At 34.6% G+C, this 21,319-nt stretch overlaps 1 protein-coding gene across 1 annotated transcript in view; it reads right to left on the bottom strand.

The window, feature by feature from the left end:
- The window catches only part of LOC143223952 (uncharacterized), a 90,113-nt gene extending 77,384 nt beyond the window's left edge, over positions 1-12,729 (bottom strand). The window contains exon 1 of the mRNA XM_076452424.1: positions 11,133-12,729. Within this exon, the coding sequence (XP_076308539.1) occupies positions 11,133-11,328 (196 nt within the window). The 5' untranslated portion in view covers positions 11,329-12,729. The remainder of the gene's footprint in view (positions 1-11,132) is intronic.
- Between the last annotated feature and the right edge of the window lie 8,590 nt (positions 12,730-21,319).

Below are 21,319 nucleotides of genomic sequence, written 5' to 3'. Positions count from 1 at the left end.
CCAAAACAATCTACAGAAACTAATAACCATCAGAAAACAGAAGACTTCAACTATTTTATCAATAAACATTATCATAGTTTTTTGTTATACATATTTCTATTTTTGGAGCTGTACCTATATGGAAAGCTGGTACTAGCTGCTTTGTACCATTAAATGTTACTGGAAACAACCGGTGTGTTTTTAGTACGTGTCACTCAAGTCGACCAAAATAGCGGGTAATAATTCCATAAATTAGTATTGTACATGTGTAATCAATGTATAATTCAATACCTACGAACATAGAACACTCTAAACACATATATATATTCATGGTTCTATAATAGGTTCATTGTGTAATTTTTACCAATTCCAATCTTTCTACTAATATGCAATATATGTTTTACGTGACGTGCCAGCAAAGTCTTGAAGTAGATGAATTACTTTCGACGTAAACACGAAGCCCCGAAAGAGGAGTTAGACAAGTGGGTTTTTCTCCTTTATTCTAAACATCGCAGCTGGATTAAGTTTTCTCTGAATGTTATCTCGTTCAAACCGATTTCTGTGTGACAAATTTATGCGGCACGTGTCTAGTAAGCACTTCATAAACAGCAAGTCTTATTATCTGGGGTATACAGATATGGTAATATTGTAGAGTGTTATAAATGACGGCCTTTTGTAGCCGGATTAACTTGTTACCAAATACATTGTCGTGGTTACGTAATCCCATATACATCACATAGTGTGGATATGTAACCTAGTAGCCCGTTCTTCTGAATGACACTTCTGCTCGACAACAAACTTGGAGCTGTTGAAGCAGGCAGATTTCACCTTAAGGTGAAGCTAGCCCTCTCTATTACTTGAATAACAACAACAACATAAAGACGTTGGTGTGAGATCAAAGAGGCTACTTACGGGTTTTACAGAGTCTGTTACATAGCATTCGTGTATTTGAATACTGAGACAAACTGTTTAACCTTGACCACGTAATGTTACGGGTCATTAAAACTCCCGTTATGTTTCAAATGAGTCTAGTTCATGTAGAATAATACAGCACAATACCAGTAAGCCTAGGATACATTAACCGTATCAACTTGACTGCAAGGTTTTTTATATAGTGTAATGTGTGCAGCAGAGATAAACCTTTAACGTTATTAATAATACAGTAACGAGGTGACGTCATTTTTTTTTTTTTTCAAACATGAGAAGAAAGTCACAATTGTTTCTCTACTGGTATCTTCCGGTTCAAACGAATTAGTTTTCGGATTTCAACTTTCGTTCTCAGGTAATGCAGCAAGAACCTTCTTCCCGTTGTATGCTTGTTTCTCTCTCTGTAGATGCGTGCCTACATAAGGTTAATAACCCATCATACATAAACTCGTTTTCTTTTATCAATTACATGGATTTTTCTAAACATTCACTTTCAAACATATTTTCCTCTGTGCTCGCTGCGCGGTCTGGGATAGCAATATCACTCAATATAGAGTGTCTCGTCATATATATGTTCCCTGCTGATACAGCGGTAAGTCTACGAATTTAGAACTCTAAAGTCAGGGGTTCGATTCCCCTCGGTGGACTCAGCAGATAGCTCAATGTAGCTTTGTTATAAGAAAGCACACACACTCTTCATATATGTATTACTAGACAAAAATTCTTGTATTTATGAAAGTGAGTGTCATGTACATATAATAGTTTTTAAGGCATTTTAATATATGTGTCGAGATAGTACACAAAACATATTTACTATCTCCCCTTTTTTGGTTTAGTTTAGTGAAGCGACTGTTTTATCTTTGCCAAAATTTTTCGTACCTACCCATTTCTACTCTTTTGTGTAGTTTTGACAACAGAATTTTGATCAAGGAATATAACTACATTCCTTTTGTTCTAGACACCTATTGTTCTCGATTATTGCCCTTTGGTTTCTCGTGAGGAACATTACTGCAGAATAGAATATACTGTATACACACCCCCGAGATTCAGCGGTTAGTCTGATGGCTTATAACGCTAAAAACGAGTTTCGATACCTACAGTGGACAACGCACAGGTAAGTCCATTGTATAATTTTGTGCTCAACAAGAAACAACCAAACATAGTAAGTAAATATGGATTTCGATCTTTCCACTGGCACGTTAAGTGATACCTTAAGCAGGTATATTCCCTTATTTTGATATTGAAATGATCAACACTAATGTGGGCTGCGCATGCGCACTGAAAGGATGTTATACATAATGTTCTCTTAATCTGGAACAAGTCAAATCAAAAGCAAATAGCGAGAATACGTTACAGTCTAAATCAGATCTTCGGCAAACAACTGTCCATTCGATATGTACACTAGTTTGTTGTCAGAAAAAAACAAAAACATCTATACTTTCTTATTATAACACATATCTAGCAACATAAAAGCTCAATGCAATAATTATTTAAATACACATGCGATATTATATTTGTTGTCGTATCTTTTGCAGCAAGAACTAGAACACTTATAGTCACACATACATAGAACAACTAAAAACAACTAAAGTACATATTACTTTTGTATTCCACTACTAATAATTGATGTGAACGTATTAGTACCATACGAGTGGTAGAGCCAACATGGTATTATATATAAGTTATATCACATCTTCGCATACAGATAAGGCAACAACAGGATAAAACAGGACAGAATGTTTAAAAACTGTGGGTCGGTACTCAGTATACCTGTGGAGCGAATTATCTAGAAAAGCCTTTTTAAGCTGCTTTGTAATTTTCAAGCATAGTTCAATGTTGGAAAGCTGGTACTAGAGTACTCTATTTAATGTGATACAAAATATTTATTTTAGTAATTTACAAAGTATTTTTTACCGGTTGAAGTTCACCTCTGGGCGTAAATGAATGTCATACTTTTGTATTATTGGGCACAAACAGATGTACATATATTAGTGAATCAAAAGCTTTTAGCAAGCTAACTTTTACATAACAATATGTAACAAAAATTTTACTTTTTCTTGTTCTTGGGCAGATAGTGTTATTTCCAAATTGTTTATGTCTAAAGTAAATGGAAAAGACCTATTTTTCTTTTCAAACTTTGCTTTTGTGACCTGGGAGCGTATAACGAAAACATGATGGGAGACTATATTTGGGGGCTGATACGTTTAAGTGATTTACATTACAGTCGCAACTCTCGAAAAACTACTCACTTCTAAACATTTTTGTATAACTTGTAAATATCTTGATTCATATGTTGTTTTATTCAGACCTTATGTAAATGAAAATGTTCAAATTTGCTCGTTTTTACATAGAAAATAGGTTAGTTTCTAAATTTCATTATCCAGGTCACAAAAGCAAAATTTGAAGGGAATAATGGCCATTTTCTGTACTTTTACAACATAAGCAATTAAGATATAACACATACTATCCAGGAACAAAATCTGTGTTACATAGTGTAAGATTGCGAGGAGGTGTTACGATACCAGTACATTAGCATCGAAACTGTTATTGTAACACAGTGTTCTTAAGATATCCACTTTTGAATACTTAAGTGGAGAGTCCTGTCGAAACACGTTTTACTGATTAAGTTACCGGTTTTAGACTAGGATCAAATGAAAGCTTTCGTTGTGACTGAAGCTTGTTCTAACTCGAGACTTAACAAAACAGAACAATATAGCAACTCAGCCATAGAAGAGTTGGCCTTGAACTTCTCCGCCTCTTAGTGGAAATTCCTGAGTCTCAAAGTTTTACACTAACAAATAACTCACGTTTAAAGTAAAAGTTTTATATAAGAGAGAAAAAATGTACTAAGAGACTGTGTTGGCCATCAATAATTTTGTAAGTTATCGAACAATACAATTATTTGGATCGAAAAAAAAACAACTTATAACAATTACGCTACTTTTTCTAACCGCCATTGTTAAGTTTTACACTTGCAGTTTCGCAAGAACGTAGTATAAGATACGTAATGTAAAAATTTTGTAATGGCAGTACTTTTCCAAAACTATACTTTACATGAAACTTTTGAGGCAGTAAAAATTCTGTCCGATATATTATATATCTATTTTGTTTAAATAATTGGCGCAATGACAAAAATCAATCTATAAATTATTCTTTACACGCAACGGCCTACTATCATAGGCTGGCCATTTCTTCCTTCACTTTGACTCCCTCCATACTTTGAAACAAAACGTTACACGTCCATTCCTGTTCATTACTGAACTGTCTGCTTATGTGACCTCTCACAAGTATTTTGTCGATTTAGCTAAAGTCAATTCACTACAACAACTTGTCGATGCACAATTAACAAATTATCACGTTCCTACCTTCCACAACAAAAACCCACCTTAAGGCTTAATCTTTATGTCGTTAAGTGGGTTGTCATATTTTTACTGGAACTCCCATTTCTGCTTTTCTCACGAGATGCTAGTAAGGCATTTTTTAAAACAATTCAAACTGATGAATTTACTTCATATATCGTATATATACATATATATATTTGTGTGCGTAAATTTCTACCCACATAAAAGCTTCCTTTCATTAAATAAACTGTTTCTCTAAGGATTATTTGTATTAGAAGTGACGTTTAAATTAGTTGTAATACTATTGATACAATAAAACAGCCATATTATTATACAATAGACGATTACCTATGGCGCCAGTGCATTAGATCCGCGTGTGACGTATTCATGACTGCACCCTGAGAATGGAGAAATATAAAGTTCTCCGTGACGGGAAACGGAGACAAAACAGGAAAATTTTGACCCTTATCGCAATTCTAGATACACATAGGATTAAAATTTCGTAAACTTGAGGGATGCACATCGCGTAATAAAAAGGGTTTTTCAGTATAATATAAGCAAGAGTTCCATTATAGTATCACATGGAATTTTATCTTTACAGTTCAGTAAATTTAGGTCTTCATAGGTTATTTTTATTTATTACATTAAAATATGTAAATTGGCCACTAAATGTATATTAGGCTAAATTAATTTTTAGAATTGAAGATCTTAAATCAATTTATGAAATACTGGATTAGACATGTAATCTAAAAGCAAACAAAAGATGTTTGAGTTAAAATACTTAAGTTAAACTTTGGTCAATATTTCAACCAAATAATCTCCATACATTTTATTACAGAATAACCAATCATAAACTCAAGCTATGTTATAGGGGAGGATCAAGTCACTACTATATTTTTGTTAAGTTCAAAGTTATTCACAGGGGAGGAAAACGTATATCCCTTTGTTAAGTTCCAATATATTTTTGGGGTGTAGTCAGTTATATCTATTTGTAAAGTTCCAAGCTATTCTTTGGGTCGAATCACTTATATTTCTTTGTTAATAAGTTTCAAGCTATTCTTCAGATGGAGTCACCTGTATTTCTTTTAAGTTTCCAGTTATTCTTATTAACTCAATATGTTGACCATGTGCACGAGATCTCGAAGTACGTTAATAATGCAGAAATGCTCTAAAATCCCAGGTTGTGTTACGATTATTATAAGTGTCTCATGGTGCAGTGGTTCTAACCGGTATTAACATCATCAGAGTTGTGAAAATTACGAGAAGATAGGTCGTTCATTTTATGACTAGTGAAACTCAAATCAGTACCTTTGATTTAAAGAAACCAAACAGTAAAGCCCAGAGAATCTAAATCTGCTTGAACAACAGTCAAACATATCGTGACTTACTGTACTGACACGTGCTCAGACACGAAAAATGGAAATGAAATTAGTAAATAACAACACGAATTCGCCACGCGGAATCCAAACCCTTACATGACTTCCGAGGACTCAGAGGCGCCACGTGGAAGGAAGTATCACGTTACTGTATGGTGAATTTGTTTAAAATTTAAAAAAAATGTTACATAACCTGCAATGTTGCGTTCACAGAAAAAACAACAACAAAAAGGCAGGAAACGCTGACGTATGAAATTACATTTCTGGTGGTCAGTTAATAATGTTGCATGTGTATTTATCGTAAGGCTAATTCGTTATCTACCCATCCCCAACTATTTCTCCTCTGTAAATTAATTTCCATGTGGTTTCAATCGAGCAATATGTATTTATTTTAGAAGTGTCACATGGGGCTATCTTCTGTGAACACCGAGGGGAATCGAACCCTCGATTTTAGCATTGTAAATCCGAACACTTATCGTTGTCCTGTCGGGGTACAATATTTCAGCAGCACCAGAATTTAAATGCAAATGTTGTTGTTATTTTGAATTAAGCACAAAACTACACAATGGGCTATCTGTGCTATGCCCAATACGGGTATAGAAACCTTGTTTTAAGCAGTAAAGTCCGCAGACATACCGCTGAGCCACTGGGGGGTGAAGAAAATATAAATGCAAATGAAACAAATGTGAGAGAAAAAAAAACAATAAAAGGCCGACAATTTCCTAAACATTTCAAACAATGACTTATTCTTCTATTTTTTATATATATATATATATATACTAGGGTGTGTACAAATGGTACAAAGCTTAACAAACTCTATCCAAACTGTGTGTGTAAAAATAGTTCTTGTTTGAACCCATACCAGCTAAAGCGACAACTATGTGCACCAAGACAGAGAAAAAATAGTTGAAGAAAGAGCAGAGATGTGGGGGAAGAATAAGATAAAATGACTCATTCTGTTAGATAAAGAATAAAAAATGTCAAATTATATCAAGTTTCATTACTGCTTATTTAAAGCTTCTGTGCTGAAATAGGAAAACAAAGTAAAAACCAAAATATATTATTATTTGAACAAACTGAAATATGCAAGTCTAACGTTATTTTTAATGAATAAACATTAAAAATGAAGGAAACACATAACAACTGTAGACTCTGTGATAAGATTTAAAAAATAATGAGAGTCTTACAAGTTTTCATTTGAAGGCTGAAATTTTGTTTGTTTTTGAATTTCGCGCAAAATTACTCAAGGGCTATCTGCGCTAGCCGTCCCTAATTTTGCAGTTTAAGACTAGAGGGAAGGCAGCTAGTCATCACCACTCACCGCAAACTCTTGGGCTACTCTTTTACTAACGAATAGTGGGATTGACCGTCACATTATAATGCCCCCATGGCTGAAAGGGCGAGCATGTTTGGTGCGACGGGGATGGGCTGGAATTGCTTACTCATTTAGAATTTTTGTGGTGTTTTGTTATGTGTCATCATGAAAAAGTAAACACACTTGAAAAATAGAAAAATATTTCGAATCTTGTGTAGAGAAAAACGGCACAATGAAATAATAATAATAATAATAATAAATTTATAAAGCAATAAATTAGACACAAAAAATCAAATATCAATATAAAACCATCAACAAAGAGTTAACTCGTCCTGTGATGGTTAAACACATAATAAAGTAAAATCAAAACTTACAAAATCAATATAAAGTTCCCAGAATGTGTGAACAATTTTCGAAAGAGTTACTTTTCATTTCATATTTTGATAAAATACTTTAGCATAACATAATTTATTAAATACAATACCAGCTTCGACTAGTAAATTTGAAGTGAACTCTCTCCCCCTTCAGGGCTTACAACGCTAAAATTGAGATTCGATTCCTATAGTTGGCAATGCATACCCCAGTTTGAAATGAGTTTTTTTGTTGTTGTTTTTCATAAAGTAAACTAATTTTTGGCAAATAGTACTGTCATGGAAACATATTTTAATGGTATATTAATCCAGTCAATGACATTTTTGGCTTCAATCACTGATTTCTATTACTGTGTAAAAGTGAAATATCCAAATATCGTATTTCGTCCTTCGTTAACCAACATGTTAATTCATGTATAACGAAAGTAGCTACAACCTGCTTTATAATTTGATCGATGTAGTTCCGGAGGTTTTCAAACTTTGCTAATCTACGGAATAACGTTATAATGTTAGTCATAGCGTGTGTGTTTTTTTATAGCAAAGCCACATCGGGCTATCTGCTGAGCCCACCGAGGGGAAACAAACCTCTGATTTTAGCGTTGTAAATCAGGAGACATACCGCTGTCCTAACGGGGGGCAATTAGTTATAGCAAGCACATCCTTCATATTAGGAATAGTTGAACAACAAGTTGTCAACAATAATTTTTTAGTTTCCTTTTGCCATTTTGGTATAGTTTTTATAGAAGTATTTTATAGATTTCAAAAGTGATTTTAGTAAAGAAGGAATAAATAAAAATCTTTGAAGTGTTCTTATAAAGTAATGTAATTATGAGAAAACGGAAGATTTGTAAAAATTACGTCTTAAGTCCTAAAAAACAATTAAGTTTCATTACTTTTAAATAATAAATAATGTAGCAATTTCCAACTTTTAAACTTCATGAAAGTGTTCGTATTTCCAATAAGTTGAATGACATGACTATTAAAGCTCGAATGTGGCGCCTCAATACAATCTAAAGAACGATAGCAAATCCTGCTTTATACTATACAACATTTAAAGTGAAATGAAAACCAAGTTAGTGCCCGTATGCAATAAAAGGCGGGTCGATTACAAACACTGTATATACATTTTCAATGACTTTAAACTTTATTTTACTTTTTTGTTACGTTCACGTGCACAACATTTCATAATGGACAATATTAAACATGATAACATAAACAAAGGGCTTTCAAATGGAAACGTTTTACATACCGTACGAAAAAAAGATAACCACATATTAGAAATTCTGCCAAAAAATGATAATACATATAAGTGTTGCCATACCATATCATGAATCACTAAGGACTCTTATATGCGATTGTTAACATCACTACTTACAAAGCCAGTGTAATATTATGTTGATAGCTCTGAACATTTAATAATAGTAAGCTGCCAGAGAACAATTTATAAGCATAATAAAGTGATTTATTTTGGGGGGACATACCACATGTTTTCCCTAAAATAAATCACTTCATTATGTTTATAAGTCATTGTTTGTTAGTTTATTGTTACATACATGCAAGTTTTATCATAATGGATTTTAACATTCCAAGCTTAAGGCAACTGCTTCAATTTAATATACGTCTCTAAACAGACAATATATAAACGAGAAGAGAGTCTATGTGAAAGGTGTAATTTTAAACACTTTTTTTCGATACTAAGTATATCCTAGTTTTGTCTCAATAATGTTTACCATGTACAAATATACATTCCGCAACATACATTCGTTTTTCTGCAATGCTTGCCGATAAAAAAGAGAATATACTGTGATACATATACACTTATACTGATCGAGTACGAATATTTGAGAACAATAACTGTATTGTACACGGCGAACGACTTCTGAAGCTATAACTAATAAATAAAGATACAATGTTTACTGCAGTAAGCTATGGCTCAATTGTTCTGGGAACCGCATTCAGACTACTGTTATATAAACTATCTAGTAAAGAAAAACACAAAAACAGAAGGATGACGACAAGAGCTTAACTAGTAGAATCAGGAAGAACCAGATCTTCAGATATGGAAGATTCGGTTTCCTGCCATGGATGTATCGCTCACCTCAGTCATTATGTATCTGAAACATTTTGAAGCCGTGCTTAAATATTAGAAACGATAAACAAAACCGTTTATACCACGAATGTAATATGAATTTCAGCTCGGGTCTTCAAAAGATTAGGTTGAAGTATCATTTAAAGTATCTTTTGAATATATGGGACAATTATTATCTTCTGAACATTTCCCGCATCTGAAAATAAGCTTTTTTTTTTCTACGAAAGGAAAACATTGCACTCAGTTTACTTGTATGGAATAACATTTTTAATAAAACTTTGTACTGTTTTGAAAATGTAGTACAATATAGGTAATATCTGATCATATACCATGTATTCTTCCTTCATACACAAATTATTCATAATCACGGTAAAATTAATTTTATTGTATCTTACCCCCTTTTTAAATGTGCATACATATTCTAACGATACCGAAGTAACTCTATTAACGAAAGACACTCGTCTAATCATAAACACTAGCAAAATAAACGAGTGATTCTTAACTCGAAAGGTAGATCACTGGTTATACTGAAAAACTAAGGGTAGAACTGCATTTAAATAACGTAGGCACAGCCATTTTATTTTTATAGATATTAGCAATAAAACATACAGTAATAATACTTTATAAAACTTTACAAAATTACAATGTAAAATTTTGTAACACTCAATTCTTAGCTGGCTTATTATGGGTTTTTAAAAGATATAACATTTCACTGCATATTGTTCGCTGTGGGTTGTTATCTATATCTATACAATAACAGAATCTATTTTATTGTTGAGTCACTGATAAAGTTGTGAGTTCAGATTAACCTGCATGCTCTCCTGTAAACTGAAGTTACAACACAATGAACTGAGCTCAGTAGTAAGCTTGTTACTTAAGTTATAAAATAATCTTCACTTTTGTTTTCACTGATAGGTAAAAGTATTCTTTAGAGTTTTAGTTACTAACTGATTGCATTTTTTTATCACATTTATGGATTACAAAAATAACTTGTCCTAATTTGCTGCAAATCGCCAAGTGGTTAACGCAAGTTAACGTCATCTTATTTACTACACATTTTTTTTCTTATTTCTCCAGAGTATTATTGGTAAAACGAAATACCATTACACAGCTTTTAGCTGGTGCGAAATGACAATCGTTATAATAGTTCATGCGGAAGTTCAACTTCTAGTAATGGTCACAGAGTAGATTAGTAAATAACAGGAAAGACTAAGAAGGAATGCAACAGAAAAATGGCGATTAGGTTAAAAAACATTGTGTGAGTAGCAAAGCCTGAGGTGTGCATAAAAATATGATGAAATAACATGAAAAATATGTGAGTTATTTAAATCTTAGGGTAAAGACAGAGAGGTTGGTCAAATCTCTGTGAGTAATCACTGTGCTAGAATAGACATCACACGAGAAGGACGCAAACTCTAATAACGTGGGCAGCTTAGACCTTGAGCACACCTGTGGAAACTTGTTTATGATAAAAGTGAAGTCGTTAGCATTGTTATTTTTGAAACGCAGTACACAACTTCGTGTTATGATATTAACGAAATGTTGGCCTGTAATACTGCAGTAGCGCATTGATTATTTTCATGATACATTTCGCTTTCGAATTTCTTATGTCACAACACATAACGTAACTGTACCCATTTCTGTCATAGACGGCATAATTTTGACTCATGCAGTAATATGAATTACAAGAAATCAATGCACACGTTTTGTTTTATAACTCAAGTCTAAACTCACCGAAGAAATCTTCCCAGGTAAGTGAGTTGTCGGATTCATATTCCTGGTCAGAAGTACATTTGCACTGGACATAGCAGGATGGGGCAAACATGCTGTGATCATCGTTGACCAGACTGACACGCTTGAGAATGGACAGATTGACGTCAAAAGGTGGGTAGGTCCAAGTAGAGAACTCGCAGCTTTCTTGTTTCACCATCCGTAGAAGTATATGTGTAATTTAAAAGGCTGCAGGATGTGCCTTGTTAGGCACTCTGCAGCATGAATTCCACGTGTATACACCAACTTAATGGATCTAAAGCTTACACAAGAACCTCACGTCCGGGGGTTAACATTCAGCCCCCCAAACGCATTACTTTGGAGTTACATTGATTGAGATACTTCTATTTCAACATTAATCTGAAGGTGTCTGTCACAGATCGATTTCTATGGTTTTTCCATCCAACTTATTGAGAACTGTTAACTTGGCAATTTTCTGTTACTACTAATCTTGGAAACGGTATGTTCGCAAACACTTTTCATCTCAGTTTCTTAACAATATTACAGTTAATTGTAGTTTGGTGTACTTTCTTTCAGTATCATTACCCTTAAACTTCACATCAAAATGCCAACAAACGCGAGTGAAAGTCCTTGGGTACTTTAATTATTAAAACGCTTCTCTCGGTTTTCGGCTTTAACATTCTCTAAGCCTACGTCATGCTTATGAAACACTGTTTTTTTGTTGTTGTTAAAATAGCGTCACTGGAAAAAAGTTTCCCATAGCATTTAACCAAAGCTTCGTCCTTTACCAGAATTCTTCATGTGACAGACTTCAATTAAACTCAGTCAATGTGTGACCTTTTTCTACGGCTTCCGTTACGTTTCATGGTAAACATACTTCTTTCTAGTTATATATTTCCATCCAGTTCTGAATGAAGTCTTCACAGAGCAGTATCAAACTAATGTAAATACATTGGACTCGTACCAGGTCATCACTTATAAAAACATTTGATCTTTCTTCTCGTTTGTTTTATTCCTAATATTTCATATGTCACTTCTGAGTCTTTTAAGTTAGGGCCATCACCTTGCATGTCTCGTAGACAGTTTGTCAGGGAAATATTTGTAACTCAGTAGCAAACGGGCCGGAATTTAACTCATGTCAAGGAAAGAGCCTAAGGGTGACAGACTAACCACACAGCGCGTGTACTTAAATGACAAGTGTAGGCTTCGAGTAATCAAACAAGCAAGAAATCTAAGTCAGAGGACGGGTCCACTTTATGTCGAAGGGATGGATAATATTAGCTAGCTGACTATCGCCTTTATTAACTCCTCTGGTGTTCAGGTTTCGTCTGACTCAGATGTAGGGACCCGTCGTTTATTTTCCTTATGGCACCAGAAGATGAAGCTTCGCCTACAGTCAGGGGCCCAGGGTGGAAGTGTTAATTACCTTTTTGTTCTACGCAAAGGCGTTACACTGTTTACTCATTAGACTGTTCCACCTAGCACGGAAGAAACTGTATACATTCAAAGAAGAAGTGAACGCAAATTTTCTGCGTTTCAACTCGTCGTCGTGATTGAATTTGCATTAATTAGCGAATACACGTTATGAAAAAATTTCATGCAGGTACTTTGAAAGTTAGCTCGCTGTCCTTCTGGGTGATAGTGTAGTTAGTTCAAGTGGTGTTAAAAATAATAAATAATACTGTGTTATTAATTCTATTGGTAATTCTGGTACGTAAATGACTTAAATAAAATCAATAATATTTACACTTCATATATTTAATTCAGCTCGTACCATTACAGTTGCTATTCATCCAACTGATGTTACAAATGCCGCCAAGACTACTATCGTGTTTTTTATTTCCTAGTTGGCTTGACGAGCTGACGTATTAAATAAGGCTTCGCCATCATTGGATATAGTAAACACGACTGAACGTATTGAATGAGACTTCGTCAGCAATAGATATGGTAAATATGATTGAAGGTATTGAATGAGGTTTAGTCAGCATTGGATATGGTAAACATGACTGAAGGTATTGAATGAGGCTTCGTCAGCATTAGATATGGTATACATTATTGAAGGTATTGAATGAGACTTCGTCAGCACTGAATATGGTAAACACGATTGAAGGTATTGAATGAAGCTTCGTGAGCATTGGATATGGTAAACATGAATGAAAGTGTTAAATGAGGGTTCGCCAGAAATGGATATGGTAAAGATGATTGACATATCATTACAAATTTTCCTTTCCTTTACTTTATAGATTATTAAAATAAATATTAAATTTGTTTCTGGAGGATATTACATCTTAGAAGGAGGGGTCAATCACTTTTGTGGCTGTTAAGTTTCTTTGTAGTTTTATAAGTTTATCTTTACAAATGCATTATACAGCCAGCTTCTAGGCACGTGTGTGGCATTATTTTCACGTAGTAACATTAACTTTTATTATTCTTACAAATACCAGACATTTTTAAAGTTCTCGTTTTTTTCATGAACAAATGAACCCTCTAGTTGTTAATAATTTTATAGCTGTAAGCATAGTAAGGCAAAACAGCATTAATCAACTGTGTCGTATTTCATCCTTTAATAACCTATTACCACACTACAAACATGCGAATATATTTATATTCTTGGTGCTAATGGAAAGGCCATGAATCGGCTTCAGTACAATCACACTTATTACAGCTCCCTCTCAAGTGATTTCTATAGCTTGGCTTCTTCTTTGTGGGCATTTGGATATGTTGGATTTTAGCTACTCAGGAGGGTCAGGTGCACAATATCTCTTCCTCACCAGCAATGAAAGTTTGTTTTAAATTTTCGCGCAAAACTACACAAAGACTATCTGCTCTAGCCGTCCTTAATTTAGCAGTATAAGACTAGAGGGAAGACAGTTAGTCATTACTAGCCATCGCCAACTGTTGGGCTACTCTTTTACCAGCTAATAGTGGGATTGACCATGACATCATAATGCCCCCAAGGCTGAAAGAACGAGTATCTTTGGTGTGACGGGGAAGTATGGGAAAGACAGAACTGGTAAAACTTTTCTATAAAATGTATTCTGAGTGTTTACAGTGATGTAACCAGGTTTTACACTCAGGAATAAAGGGGAGAAAAAATTTAAGGAGAGCCCATTAAATTAAAAAACTGATATTGATCTAAATTTTTAAAAGGTCATTAAAACAAACCAATTCAAATGTAATAGTGTTTTCAGAAGTTTTATTTTATTATTAAATGATACAAAACGTGTTTATGTGTAAGAGTTCACATTATGTGATCGTTATGCCAAGATTGTTCAGAGGGCCTGCCCTCTTGACTACGCTTTTGAATGTTTAGCAATAGACATTTTACATCAGTGTGTTTACACAACTTAAACATGATACTATAACTGTACAAGTTTAATTTTAGTGTATTCTACATGGACAGAGGTTAAACACAATAAGCACACAATACTATTTAATTAGAGAATCATTTAAGTGTGCTAAGTGTTTTAATTGTTAAAAAAATGTTTTCTTATACGGTTACACCTCACTCTGGAGTTTAAATGGATTTTTTTTGCGTTTTGTTTCAATTGTGAAAAGATAATATACACGAACAACCACCAACATACATTGCTGGCCAAAATCTTAAGGCCAATGAACATAAATAAAAAATATGCATTTTGCGTTGTTAGACACAACTACTTATTTGAGTAAAGCTTCTAAAAATGAAAATAAAAAAGGGAAAATAAAAAAAAAAACTTTTTTAGAATTTAATAGGAAAAATGTGAACACGATGAAATTAGCCTAAATACTAGCTGGTCAAAAGTTTAAGCTTTAATCGGTAAAAACGTCACGAAATTTAGTCATTTGTGTTCAAGCATTAGCATTGTCAATATCTCCCACTGACATCTCCTGTGTTACATTGGGTGAAAATATGGCAAAGGCTAAAAAGTTGACAGAGTTTGAACGTAGCAGAATTGTCAAGCTGCAAAAGCAAGGTTTCTCTCAACGTACCATCATTGGTGAGATTGGAGGTAGTAAAACTGCTGTTGCAAATTTCTTAAAAGACCCTGAGTGATACGGAACAAGAATTTCAAGTGGTTGGCCCAAGAAAATTTCGCAGGCGTTGAGCAGGAGGATTCGACGAGTTGTCCGGCAAGACACCAGCCGATCGTCGAACCAGATTAAGGCCCTTACGGACGCAGAATACAGCTCAAGAACAACAAGACGGCGTCTACGAGAAAAAGGCTTTAAAAACCGCAAATGTCTTCAAGGCCACGCCTCCTTCCACACCACGAAACAGCTCGGTTAAACTTTGCTGAGAAGCACCAAACATGGGACGTAGAAAAGTGGACGAAGGTTTTGTTCTCTGATGAGAAAAAAATTAACCTGGATGGTTCAGATGGCTTCCAACGTTACTGGTACGATAAGGATATTCCATCGCAGACATTTTCTACACGACACAGTGGAGGAGGTTCAATCATGATCTGGGGTGCTTTCTCCTTCCATGAAATAATGGAGTTTCAGGTTATACAGGGGCGTCAAACAGCAGCTGGCTACATTGGCATGTTGGAGAGAGCATCTTTATTGACTGAAGGCCCTCGCTTGTGTGGAAATGACTGGATCTTTCCGCAGGACAACGCTGCAATCCACAATATCCGCAGGACAAAGGACTTTTTCATGGCGAATAACGTGATTCCTTTGGACCATCCAGCGTGTTCACTCGAACTGAACCCCATTGAAAATGTTTGGGGGTGGATGAAAGGGAAGTCTATAGAAATGGAAGTCATTTCCAAACAGTGCATGATCTTCATGAAGCCATCTTCATCACTTGGAGTAACATTCCAGCCAGCATTTTGCAAACGCTTATATCGACCATGCCAAAGCAAATGTTTAAAATTATTCGCAATGACAGTCGTACAACTCACTACTTAGACCTCTTGTTGGTCATTTCCTACCCTGTTTAGGACTTCTTTTTAGTATGGTCTTAATCTTTTGACCAGCTAGTATTTAGGTTAATTTCATAGTGTTCACATTTTTTCTATTAAATGCCAAAAACGTTTTTTTTTTTATTTTCCCTTTTCTTATTTTCATCTTTCAAAGCTCTACTGAAATAAGTGGTTGAGTCTAACAACGCAAAATGCATATTTTTTCTTTATGTTCATTGGCCTTAAGATTTTGGCCAGCAGTGTACACATATACAAACCAATGTTCTTTAAAACCAATGCTGAAATATCAGTTCCGACTCATAAATTTTATATTTTAACACTAAAAATGGTTTATTTCAAGCACACAAGTTAAATAATTTGACACATCCTACACCAACGAACTTCAAACGTTATTGTACATGAAAGATACAAAATAAAATAAAAGTAAGCGAAGAAAGGTACTCTGTTAACAAAGTGTAAAGAATAAATAAATAAAAAACGTATTCATTTTTTGGCAGTATCATAATCTGTTCCTTTCTTCAGTTCATAAACAACGCACGAGTTGAAGTTTTTTTTAACTTCCGAACACTTTCTTTTTTTATCCGAGTAGGAGCGTGTTTGGAAAGCGTTGAACTTTTTTACGTTTTAGTGGATAAATCACAACAGTGCAATATTCCCCAGTAGTGTAACATTCTTGCTATTTGCCAGAATACATTCACCAATCTAGTTAGTATGGAATGAAAATATTGAATTCCGTTACGTGATAACAGTAATATATAACTGAAACAAGCTATGGGTATAACTTGTTAATAGTGTTGTATGAATAAAGTCTTACTATGGAATTACACGTAGCTTTATCCTCCCAGACAAGTAAAGTCCATCAAATTACGCCAGCATACTGATTCATACTTGTTCTCTAATTATACCCAGCTCACATTGAGTTGTCAAACGCTTTCTTGACCTTTGACCTTTTAAATTACCGTATTACCTAATCAGTTAATTTCTTTCTTTACAATCATTTATCATATTTAGCTCGATGTTATTATACCTTTTGTTGAAAGAACTATAAATCAATGTTTGATGTGACTTTGGTAATTTCCCTTTAGTTCCTTGGGTCATTAAACCTTACCCTTTACCAAACTGGGTTCTAACTGCAGTAAACTAATTAGTAAAAGTACGTTCAACTTAACTGATCCGCTTGATAATATGCAGTTAAATATGTTTGAAATGTAACAAACATAAAGTAACAAGAATTCTAACAACTACGGTTAAATGCTATGTTGTTAACGGGCAGCAATGAAATAAAAAACAACAACAAAGTCTCAAAAGAAATTAACCTTTGGCACTAGATTAATTATTTTATGAGACAGTAATAATTCTGCAGTTAAGCCTAAGACTTAGCTTGTCACATAACCCGCATTAGATATATATATACATATATTTAAATGAGCTAAGCCATTTCTACATTTGAACTTAGCGAGTCTATACCAATAATGTTTGAAAAAAACAACAATGATAATAGTTTTCGATTTTCGTATTATGTTCTCCTATACTGACATTCGTAGTTTATAGGATTGATATCAGAATACTTGATGTTATAATCTATACTTGCTAGATTCACAGTATTATATGTGCAGTCAGATATAAACTATTGAAAATATAAGTACAAACAGCCATAAATTTGTTGCTGGCACAGCTAGTTTACAGCTCTTTTCTCCAAACTGCTAATCATGGGTGTACATAACGAACGCATCAGTTAGCCATAACACGTAACAAATACAGTCAGGCATAATTAGTACCGTAGAATAATTCGTAATTTTAACTCTCAAAACAATCAGTGACAATTTAATGTTCAATGCATTGCAAACATTCATCATTTCTTGGAATTCTGAGTCAAGCAGAAACTGCTCTTACTAAATAACCAATTCTACTGATCGGATAGATCGTCAAATTCTACCATTCTTTGACAAAAAAAGAACACATAAGTATTTAGTAATATTTTAATACAATTTTATAAATAGATATGCATAGCGTGGTATGGCCAGGTTGTTAAGGCACTCGACTCATAATCTGAGGATCGCGGGTTCGAATCCCACTCACACCAAACATGCTTGCCCTTTCAGCCGTAGGGGCGTTATAATGTTACAGTCAATCCCACTATTCGTTGGTAAAAGAGTAGCCCAAGAGTTGGCGATGGGTTATGATGACTAGCTGTCTTCCCTCTTGTCTTACACTGCTAAAATAGGGATGGCTAGCGCAAATAGCCCTCAAGTAGCTTTGCGCGAAATTCAGAACAAAACCAAATAGTTACGCGAGCGTTTTGCATGTAGTTGGAAGCATCCTTGTAACTTGACGTACAGAAGAAGTAGACTTGCGCTAACATTTTAGACAAAGGTTATTAGATACAACAGTTCCTTAATATGGCTTATACTTGTTTGGTCATGTTTCTCTGTCATGTCCTTCTGCAGTGAGGTCATACTCTTTTCAAGGAGTGGGAGAGAAATTTGTACAACTTAATATCAGTTGAGAAAAGTGTAATGTGCATGACAATTGCACAAAAGTAGTCTCAAAATCATGAGACACCACACAAGATCCTTGATATGACTTAACAATGTGGTATCAGCAGTAATTACGTTCCTGTCAAATACTGTAAATGTATTTCTTCAACTTTAGCAGCCAGAGAATTCAATATGAATATAAGCAAGTATCCAAAAATATATTTGCTTAAAATAATTAAAAATTATGTTTTATTCTACACGCGTGTTTGCTTGTTTTCTTTGGATTTAGTGTTCATTTCATAATATTTTCGTGACCTGATGTATTGAGATATTTCGTATTTTTGTGAGAACGTCAGTGTAACTGAATGCTACAAATCAACTTCATTTAGTGCGGTAACGTAGTTGTGTTTTAACACACACAAGTTGTGTCATTTTGCTACACTTTTTTAAGTTATTTTGCGTGTTAATCTGATGAAGTGTTTTTTTAACCCATGTACTGTAGTTTTAACATGAATACTGTACATGACAGTTAGGGCTAACTGCTATATTGTGAATGCGAACATAATTGTACTGTCACCTCTTGAGCACCTACTACGCTGTACTGTATGGTATACTCAGGTGGCGCCTGAAGGCTGTACACGTGTTTTATTGTACTGTAAAGTACGACAAATGAGTTCATAGATTCCTATGGTTATCGTGTTAGTCACTGAGTTGTAAAAGCATTTACTACAAGTTCCTGTTGGTTAACGCGTGGTGTTAAGACATTTGTATGCTCGAACAATGTTTCTTAACCACTGGTACGTCAAAAACATATCGTTAGTTCGTGACATTTTACGATAACAAACAAATAAACCAAATCGTATAGAATATTAACATATATAAGTCGTTATAGTTTTTCGTTGTGCTTATTTTAGTGTCAGAAAGCTTAGGAATGTAGCGTTCCTGGCGTCGAAAATGCTGAGAAAAGCTGTGCTTAAGTTATATATGAACCGGCCCGGCATGGCCAAGTGAGTTAAGGTGTTCGACGCGTAATCCGGGGGTTGCGGGTTCGAATCCCGGTCGCACCAAACATACTCGTCTTTTCAGCCGTGGGGGCGTTATAATGTTACGATAAATCCCACTATTCGTTGGTAAAAGAGTAACCCAAGAGTTGGCGGTGGGTAGTGATGATTAGCTGCCTTTCCTCTTGTCTTACACTGCTGAATTAGGAACGGCTAGCGCAGATACCCCTCGTATAGCTTTGCGCGAAATTCAAACAAATATATGAACCAGTTTGCGTATATTTAATTATGCACAGTAATCTAACGTGTGTATATGTATACAACTACAAATATTTTGAGACAAATAAAAAAAGTTGGTTGGAAGATTGAGGCGTATATGACTGGTACGGATAATTATTAGTGAGGAACATGGCGTGTGTTTCCTTATAGCAAAGCCACATTGGGCTATCTGGTGAGTCCACCGAGGGGAATCGAACCCCTGATTTTAGCGTTGTAAATCCGAAGACTTACCGCTGTAACAGCGGGGAACGAGGAACATGGCGTTGTTTTTAATAATTTTAGTGAATGAGTATCGTTCAGTTGAAGCAGATGGAATATTCATAGATTAGATGACTTAATCTTTGAGAGTGAAACTTAGAAAAATATTTGGCCATTAAGAATGAAAAAATAGCATAATATAATGCTTATAATTTTCAAGTAATTTTAATTTAGATTATGTTTGCTTTTGCGTAATAAATCTTCAGACTTGTCGCTGAACCACAAGGAGGCATTTTTTATTTAGAAATAGTTTCGATTTGTATAATTTAACTATTTCAGGAAGTTGTGCGGATATTTTGTTTTGACTTTATTTCCGTACAAGGTACAAGTATTTTTTAAAGCTATTAATGCTGACATAACTTCTGTGTTGGTTACTTTTGTGAATTTCAAAACAACAACAACGAACCAAACTCAAGCGCTTTCGAATATCTGTGAGTATTTGTAGAAAAGTGGAGATCAAATCTGCTGGATCAGTGACTGGATCTCCATTTCTCGAACTGAATCCCTTAAGAACTAATCACAATGAAAAGCCCGAAGATCAGGTTTCTTGTTCGCATGAAACATTTGGGTTTCTTCAGCTTAACATTGCGTAACCACGTGATCGATCACTCTGTATTAACATTTGTAAATTAAGCCATATATATGTTGTTTCCTCGGCCAATGAAAGAACGTCCCTACATTTTTACAGGCAGAGAAAACGAAACTTACTAAGAAAAACTGAGAGAGAGAGACAATGGGTACAAGCTCACACCTGAACCGTATAATTCTGGTGAACTTTTGGACCAGAGGTTTCATGCCAAACTGCATACGAGCAAACTACACGAACAATTCGAAAACGTCTATATGACTAAAGATGGTTTGTTTGTTTTTCTTATAGGAAAGCTACATCAGGCTATCTGCTGAGCCCACCGAGGGGAATCAAATCCCCTGATTTTAGCGCTGTAAATCCGTAGAATTACCGCTGTACTAGCGAAGGGGCTACGACTAAAGATGGTGGGAAAATACCTGATACTCTCGTATATCACATAACTGTGGAATTATTCATAAAGTCAGTTATGATTTTCAGATATTTGTATGGGTGATATTTAACTTGTATCTGAAGGCTAATTTACTTAGAAGCACTAGTCACAACTTGCAAAGTAGATTGCTTAACTTTACTGTATCAAAAGTAGTTTGTGATGACAAGAAAACCACTTGAAGTAACAGTGTATTTTCAAGACGGTTAGTACGGGTATTAAAATTTTAATTAAAATAAAGTACGAAACAAC

Source organism: Tachypleus tridentatus, chromosome 8, assembly GCF_004210375.1.
Source record: "Tachypleus tridentatus isolate NWPU-2018 chromosome 8, ASM421037v1, whole genome shotgun sequence".
Lineage (NCBI taxonomy): Eukaryota > Metazoa > Arthropoda > Merostomata > Xiphosura > Limulidae > Tachypleus > Tachypleus tridentatus.
This window is presented reverse-complemented; position numbering and strand designations above follow the sequence as displayed.